General features: G+C 31.7%; 1 protein-coding gene across 2 annotated transcripts in view; it reads right to left on the bottom strand.

Annotated features, from left to right (window-relative positions):
• Positions 1 to 1,355: 1,355 nt before the first annotated feature.
• The window catches only part of LOC127711706 (uncharacterized), a 37,163-nt gene continuing 29,420 nt past the window's right edge, over positions 1,356 to 9,098 (bottom strand). The window contains exons 6-9 of one of the 2 annotated variants that reach the window (XM_052217817.1): positions 8,961 to 8,991; positions 7,371 to 7,657; positions 4,545 to 4,572; positions 1,356 to 2,636 (exon numbers count right to left, since the gene is read on the bottom strand). In XM_052217817.1, the coding sequence (XP_052073777.1) occupies positions 2,341 to 2,636; positions 4,545 to 4,572; positions 7,371 to 7,657; positions 8,961 to 8,991 (642 nt within the window). In that variant the 3' untranslated portion in view covers positions 1,356 to 2,340. The remainder of the gene's footprint in view (positions 2,637 to 4,544; positions 4,573 to 7,370; positions 7,658 to 8,960; positions 8,992 to 9,098) is intronic. The other variant, XM_052217818.1, reaches the window with a different exon arrangement.

Below are 9,098 nucleotides of genomic sequence, written 5' to 3'. Positions count from 1 at the left end.
TGTATGTAATGTGTTGTGAGTATCTACAGAGTCAATGTTTTTAAAGTATTGTTCATTGATCAGTTATTTAAACACTTACTAAGGTCCATGAGTGAAACTCACACGAGTCCAACAATAACAAATTCCAACAAAGAATAAACACGATAAGTCCTTTGTTTTCACCAATATAAAGTCATTTCTGTCAGATTATATCACATAAAGTCACCACATTGATAATTTTACTTTCTCCAAAACTCCAGAGGAGGAGGAAAACTATTATTTTTACATATTTTATCTCTCTGCTAAAATACTGCGGCTATCCACCGGAGCATGCTCTATTGTTTTTGACTTTGTTTTCGATAATAGAAATTAAAGTTGAATAAGGCATCTTAAAATATATGTATGTCTCACGAATATAGTATACCTGATTACATCTTCATTTTGTATTTCACTGAATCTCGAAACAGTAGATAGCCTAACAATAATTTTCTTTCTTAAAATGAGCAGTGCCAACATTCGCAATTTAGGTACACATTCTTATCAAGTCATTTTTTTTTTAATTTGGAATGAATTATATTCTATAAACACACTCTTGTATTTGAAGTTCATCCTGCTTGTATGGGTTTGGATCGTTTTTTGTACTCTAAAAAAGAGGCAAAGGATAAAAAGGAACATTCACGACTTCAGTCAGAAATAAAATGACAGCTCCATGGCTAAAAAGACAACATAGAAAACCAACGACTAAGCAGCCATAAACCCAGTCAAAACTGGAGGTGATCTCAACAGTTTCGAAAGGGTCATCAGATCCTGCTTTACATGTGATACCCGTAGTGTAGCTCATGAAAGTACAAACTAGTGATAAGTCTAGTTTGGAGGGTCACATTCGGGGAAAAAAAGACGTTTTTAAGTTACGACAATTGGAACATATCCGCTGTCATATGCGAGTAAAATACTCCATAACGGTCAATCAACTCGTGATGGAGTTCATCAAATTTACGAAGGAATGATTTCAACTTAATCACTCGTAATGTTGGTTTAATAGCTTCTTTTGAAATACCACCAGGATTATAAGGAAAACCTGCAGAATCAACAGCAGAATTAGAGGGAATTACTGGCACTGAAATGGGCAGTATCAGATAAATTCAAGGATTACTTATATGGAACGAAATTTACCATCTAAGACTCATTGATAACATTCTCTGTAAATAGATTTGTAAGTCAATAACATGGAAAACCATAGTTGTCCAGTAGGAAATATTTGAGTATTGTATTTTAGGTATTGTCATCTAGAATGAATAGAGTTATCTTTCTTTGTTCTGATTATTTGTATTTGTATTGCAGGGTCATTTCTTATATTACACAATAAAACGAATCCATTGATCCTGAGGTGTTTATTTTAATATACGACTAAAACAACCTGAAACCCTCTACCAAGAAAATCCTGATAGGAAATGCAAGCCCTGGAATATAAACTCTAAGATATAAACTCTGTATGGTTACATATTAAGCGATTCAACGTTTATATCAACATTTGGATTTCCCGATAAGTTTGCGTCGGGAATCACACCATATACATTTGTTGTTCAATTGCATATCTGATGCAGTAAAAGTGTTCCGTTTAATGTTCTTATGAACTATATTTTATTTTATCAAAAGTATGATTAATAGAAAAATAAATTTCCTATATTATACACATGAAACTTTATCGAAAAACAAAACTGAAAACTTTGAATAAACAGCTACTACAACTGTGATTCATTTATATTATATGCAAACAACTAGAGGTACAAAATTCAGAGTATATTACATTATGTATTCCTATTACTACAATTACATTTATATATGAATCATATATTTTGCAGGACACAATTAAAGTCCAAGACGTGCAATCAAAACTTTGTACACCAGGGTACAAGTAAAGTAGTAATGTTGCTTCAAATCAAGCATTTGTAAACAAATCACAAGCCTTTTGCCAATCTGTGGTAGTACACACCATAAATGTTTTGTTTTCCCGTGCACTGCAATTCAACAAATACATTTAAAAGCATTATATATCTATAAGCATGTTATTGTTAATTTTGCAATTTTTTTTATCTGTAATAACTTAGCTTGATATTGAATTCTATTACAAGTTGTAAAATGTTTAGAAGTAAAGTAAATAAGTCAAAGGTCAAATGTTATATCGTGTTTCTATATTTCTTGCTTTTAAATCAGATAGACATAGTTTCTTCTACATTTTTGCCAGAGAACTATTTGATATCCTTGACTTCTGTTCCAATCGACACTAGTATACGGTATCTTTTTAAGTTAAGAAAGACATGTCACGAATACCATTCAAAATTTGTCGAACATTAACATGGATTACTGCCCAAGATAGATGTCTTTTAAATAATCCAACCCTCCAGTATGTACGCGTTCCAGAGCAAGCATCAACCTGTATATTGTAGGTTTTACTTCTCCTGACAATTTCCATTTTCTCAGGATGTCTTCCATCTGAAGGTACATATCCCTTGGATGCCGAGTCATTGTCTCCTCTATCGAACTAACACTTATTCCTAACTCAATTCCGAGTTGTATAGGGCAGTTACTAAGGTTCTTTGGGAGACCTTGCAAAACATCATCATGTGGAACTTCTTGTAGTCGAAAATCTGCAATATCTGTCAAAAGAGTTATAAATTATATGATATATATATAGATTCTACCACTGCATCAAGTGGGATACGATGTATATCCACTCGAGACGGATCAATTTAATAATTTCACACGCGAAGCTTGCAGAGCGTTTTGAATATTTAACAGTTAACAGTCGAGAGTTGATACTTATCTTATTGCACGAAATTTGGTGGTGGAATATGTTTCTTTTATGAATTTTACACGATTAACAAATGAGCTGCGTCGGAAAGAAATCGACCTTATACAAGTGCACGTATACATATACATTTAAAAGACTTTTGATTGGTTTTAGAACATTCAAATAGAATATAAAAGATGCATTGTGGTCTGTTTAGTATGGGTCTTATAGCAACTCAATTTTTAAACAGTTACAGACTTTGCATAAAGATGTATTCAACCCGAAATAAATGAACAGATGCATTGATAATGGCAGATATTTGTTTGCATAAGGTCGATTTCTATCCGACGCTCAAATGTAATCCTTTATCATATTATTTGGAAAAAGATGTGTTCTTTCTATATGACGTCATAAGGCATGGTTGCCTTATTTTATTACGTCACAATGGTAATGTGGGAGGAGGTAATGAAAACTTGACGTCATAATCGAATACTGACCAGTGAAAAATTGAGATCAAACGAAAACAAAAATTAGGTCGGGAAAAGGATAACAGACGGTCAACAATTCGATTACTGTTTTTGTTAGAGAAATGTGAATGGGCGTGTTTGTTATCAATAAGAATCGATGAATCAGTTTCATAAATGCATTAAAGCTAAGATCTTTGATTAAAAATATTAAGCAAATAAGAGAAATTGTGACTCGATAAATCAAAAGCAAACAGATAGACAGAATGAATTGATAGAAACAAATGCAAAGGGACAAAGCGGTAAAATAATTCGTGTATATACTCAATACATATATAGAGATATTTATTTCGAATTTTCGGTTACAATTTAAAGCTTCAGTGATGATCAAATGAACCAAATACATGCTTAAAATAGAAGTGAAATAAAATGTTATGCTAGAGTTGATGAAGTAAAATTAATAATGTTTTCAATTCGGATACCACTAACTGGTCCTAATTTAGGATCAATGCAATTTGAATCTTCAAACATGACCCAAAACATAAAAAGAAATACCACAACTTAAGATCACAGAAGTTTATCGATGTTCACAACCCGCCATTCGTCAAAACAAAACAATAAACACAAATTAAGGGAATGGCATGAACGTAAAAATAAGCGAATCTGGATTCCGCAACAGAATGAGCGTCTCCAGCTACATGTAAGCAGACATCATTCGCCATATTAATCCACACTAAGAAACAATGATGACCGTATAACTGATTTTGTATTTTAACAGAGACGCTCATTTCTGCAAATGATCTAAAAGAGACAATAAAAACATAATTCGAAAAAAAATTTAAACAGCTTTAAAAAAATATAAAATAGAGTAAACATTGAAGGAGTTAAATATACATCGACAAGATTTTTTGTTTATCAAATTTTTAAATAGTCTATGGTCGGGTTGTTGTCTCTTTGACACATTCCCCATTTCCATTCTCAATTTTATATACAAATATGTTCCACGATGTATACTGAAAAGGTTTTATATTCGCAATCAGGAATTGGTTGTTCTATAGGATTATGTATTTGTCTCAAATCCCTAGACATTAGAAACCAGCTAGTTTTCAATAGCTACCGATTGCTGTACAGTTTTAATAGAACAAAAAGTGTTCTGTTTTCATCTGTGTAGATTTTTATGATTTTTATCTTTCGCCCCTCTTTTATGGTAATAAGTGTGATGCAAAGGAACAATTTTGTAATGTTTTTAACGTGTTGGTAATTTTGAAATTTGGTTTTTGCATGTAAAGAATAATAATAGACATTCTTACCTAGCAAATGTGTGTCTTCCCTAAACACCTGAAATGAAATTATTCGATCAAAATATTCCGTTAACAGATATATTTTGTGTATGATCAATAATAAAAAAAAAACCTTAATAAAATTGAGAACGGAAATGGGGAAAGTGTGAAAGAGACAACAACCCGACCAAAAAGCAGACAACAGCCGAAGGCAACCAATGGGTCTTCAATGCAGCGAGAAACTCCAGCACAAAAAAAAAGGAACTATTTGTTAATCAAGTTAATCTTTAAGGGTATCTAGCTACGAGATATATAAAAAACATTAGATTATGATTTTTATTGTTCTATCATTAATGAAATTGAAATAGTGAACTAATAAATCGCTTTTAGCAGCCAGTATGATTCAACTTTGTCAAAATAAGTTAAGAAACATCGATTGTGAATTATTCACTTCAAAGTGAATAATTCGAGCTCATTGAATCCGTATTCATGTGAACTTCAATTTAAACCCTTAGCTAGAGATGGATTTCGCATGATTTATGCGTGTTCCGTTTTTAACAGAAAAGAATGTCAACATTGAAAGTGAATCAAAGGTAAATCATTTGATTGATTGATTCGATCCACAAGAAATCATTCTTCATCGTGAAACCAAACAGACATAGAAAAATCAAATTGCACGAGATCGCTATCTATTTATATTTATGTTTATGTTTATATCTTGTTATGTTTACGTCGGTAGTTTTCGGAGGTCATCTTGATAGTTAATTAAATGGCGTTTAGACTAAAATACATACGAAATTCTGGTACATATTATCTAGTATATGCATTGTTCATTTAAGACTTATTATAATTTGGATATGTGTTTTAGTATGTTTCAAATCAAATATGGTGAACATGATTTTAAGAGCAAACGCCCCTTTAAGAATTTCGTAAGAGCTAAAAATAAACATTTGGCCACCAGCTAAATAAATACTTTAAATAAATGTATTGTTGGTATACGCATTTATAGCTATTCTAAAAGTTTTGTTATGTGCACCATCTTTGTTTTACTTAACAAAGGATGTGCAATAAACCAATATCGGTCGCCAGATTCCTGACCAAAGACCAGTACAAACGTTCTCAATAATCAAAATACACTTAATTTTGATTAAACTATCGTGCAAAAATATGCGTTAATCACATAAAGAAAGAGCAGAAATAACAAAAGAGTCATAACAATATTAAAACAAAGAAGGAGAAATGACAACTAATATTAACTATTAAATTTCAGGGAAAAACAGCTGTATGATATGTTTGCCTCAGGGGTGGACACCTTTTATTCATCACAAATTGTGTTTCGTTTTCGAAGATGTTTTAAATGAAAGATCGACACAATTTACAAAGTTAAGTAATTTTTCATCTTTGCAAATGTGTGTTGTTTAATTATGATTAATACATGTACATTTTTTACCGCTACATTCAGTCGCTACTTCACTGATAATGTACCTTTGTCAATTGATATATTTCGTACACTATATATTAAATACATCTGTTCAAAACGGATGCCCAATCGAGGGAACCAAACAAAAAAATGTGCTTCGATTCCGCTGTAGAACAATTTTCTCTTCCTCTTGAACCAAAAAAACGAAGCCTGCTTCTTAAGCGTTATTTGCCAAGAAAATAGAATAAAAACCGCATGGTTCTAAAGAGCCTGTGTCGCTAACCTAGGTTTAATCGACAACGGATTCTCATCAAAGTTGTAGACAAATAAATAGAAATCATGACAAACCTTTCTTTAATGTTGATCTTGTGCTGCTGATCATTTTTATCTGTTTAGTTTCTATCTTGATTAGATTTTGTTCAAAACACAAAAGACGGTACAAAATCTTTATTCCTATGAAAATGGACAATCTTTTAGCTTTATCGGCAAAATTTGACTTGTTTGTAAATCTTGACTTGCTAATAATTTTCATTTTTTTATTATTAAAACTTTTTATTTTCTATTTTATTCATATTAGGCAAAACGCGAATAAAATAATTTGATATTCATTAAAGGGCAATAACTCAAAATAATAGTCGGAAAGTTTCCTCTTAAATGTAGAATGTGTCTTCCTGATAATTTTTGCTTATTCAAGTTTTTATTTATCTATTATAATTCTATAGATATATGGCAAAAACGCAAAAAATGGCAAGAATTGTCATCAAAGGACAATAACTCTTATAAGGAGTAGACTGACGATTCAGATTATCAACCTTATTCATAGAATTTTTCTTGCTGATCTTTTTTGCAACTTTAAGTCTTAAAGTCTCTCTATATCTAATATACATGTAGTTGGCAAAAATGAAAAAAAAAATTTGGTAAAATGTTTCATTCAAGTGCAATAACTCCTACTATAAGTCTAAACAGTTTTGAATTCAATTAACAATTGGTAGAATATTCTGAGCATTATGTCCTGTCAGATCTTTCTATTTACTTTAGTTTTGACAATAAAAAACAAAACTTACATTTTACACTTATGTTTTTTTAGCCATGTTGGCCATCTTGGCTTGCAAGTAGGGTCATCGAACACCTTTTCTAAAGTAAATACCCCCATGATGATTGTGGTAAAGTTTGGTTACGTTTGATCAAGTAGCTCAAGAGTAGAAGATTTATGTAAAAGTTAACCGATTGTTAATATCTTATTTTAAAGCGTCGATTATTAGATAAGAAATAATACAGAGGATAATTGAAATTTTACAGAGCAAGCTATATACTATGAAATCTTAAACTATTGCTTATTGGAATGAAATATACTCCAAAGAGACAGGGAAGTAACCACTATCAATAAAGTATGATTGTAAAAACATAAAAAAAAGAATAAAAAAGACTTTTCAAACCTTGCAAAGTAAATGCCTTTTGTCGCCAACTGCCTTCAGTGCATCTAGCAAGTTGTTGAATGATTTTTTTGGTCTTCCCACTATGTTTTTCGTTTTCCAGAAATTCAATGCCATGATTTTGATAATAACAGGCATGCGTGTGTAACTGTACTCAAAATCTTCCCAGTCATTCAGTTGTATCCCGAGGTGAATTATCAACTCCCTACAACTTTGAATATTCAGTTGATAGGCAAGTCTTGATAGATGTTGCTCACTTGGTGACATTGCCAGGACAGTTTCGTCAAGACCTGAATATAAAAAAAAATAATCTCATAAAAAGAGACAATAATCGTAGACATAGAATAAACAAGTATTTGTTAAATCGTTTTCGAACAATAAAGAATTCATTAACATTTAAATGTTTTTGCATAGCTAACAACAGTTGTAAAATATATATATCATATATATATATCGAGCCTTTTATGCATTAACGTATTTAATGCATGAAAAACGAAGCTTTGCGTGAATTAGATATGACAATGAGCAATGCATGGCTACAAATGATTTGTAACATAAAGTTATTTTCATTGACTAGCACCCAGTTGATCCCGCACTTGGTGGACTGTTAGTTCCGACGGTTTATCATCAGCTCGGTAGTCAGTGCCCCGTTACTGACATAATTTAAAATATAATGGAAGTAGATTCGCCATTAATTAAATCAAACATTATAAAAAAAATATGGTCCCAGATATCTTGGCCAAAGTTTATGATCGCTGAATTTGGCTATCTGTTGGGTCTCTTTTGGTCACAACGCTAATCTGGTTTGAAGATTGTAACATATGCATGGCTTTCTTTCTTTAGAATTAGATCGTTCCTAATGAACATGATGAAGGTTAATTCAACCAAGCGCTTTGAACACGAAAGTTTTAATGTTATTTTTAAATATGAGCACTGAACCGATACTGCAAGTGGTGGTTCCTTAGGGTATCATCAGCTCAGTAGTATGTGGTCTAGTGATTGATTCATAACATACTTATCGTAGATTCTCCATCAATGAATTTTAAAACTATTATCAGGCTTGTTGACCTTAAGGAAATTTTGCATCCGTTTAAAGTCCCCTTTTGTCTTAAAGCTACACATGTGGTATTTCATCTTTTGATTTCAAATTGCAATTAATCAGAGAAGCTTGTCAGACGCACGAAATTTATGAAATTTTATTGTTTTCCACTTGAAGCTAGAAACCCGTCCTCTTTTCCTCAATTTATTTCATTATCGAATATGATTTATAACCGTTTGTTGGCCATTAACAAGACATAAGGTGCCAAATTTGGTACAGGAACTGTTGATATTTCAACTGCAGTTTTAGATGGTTCTTGCTTCTGTATTTTTTTTTCTGTGTAGTGTATTGCATTTCGTTGTTTGTATTTAATTGTTTTTCTTCCACCGGTTGTCGGATTTCTTCGATTAATGATAATTGATTCATCCTTACTACCTACTCTAGCTTTTTAAGACAATTGGCCATGCACATTCATCCTACCTGCGTATTATAGAACTATATGCATTAAATGAATCCTCATTTCGCATTATAAATTATAAACTTAATTACTTTACCTGGACAATTGGATGGGCATTCTTGCTGTGTCTGAAAAACATTTTGAAGAGACACGATGATTAATGATATAAATTAAAATATATATAGGTACGTCATAACTTAAAATGGCATAAGCAACAGTTTAGATAGAAAATTAA

This window comes from Mytilus californianus, unplaced genomic scaffold, assembly GCF_021869535.1.
Source record: "Mytilus californianus isolate M0D057914Y unplaced genomic scaffold, xbMytCali1.0.p SCAF_8, whole genome shotgun sequence".
In the NCBI taxonomy this organism is placed as follows: Eukaryota; Metazoa; Mollusca; class Bivalvia; order Mytilida; family Mytilidae; genus Mytilus; species Mytilus californianus.
Note: the sequence above shows the minus strand (reverse complement) of the source record. Positions and strands in the feature narration are given on the sequence as shown.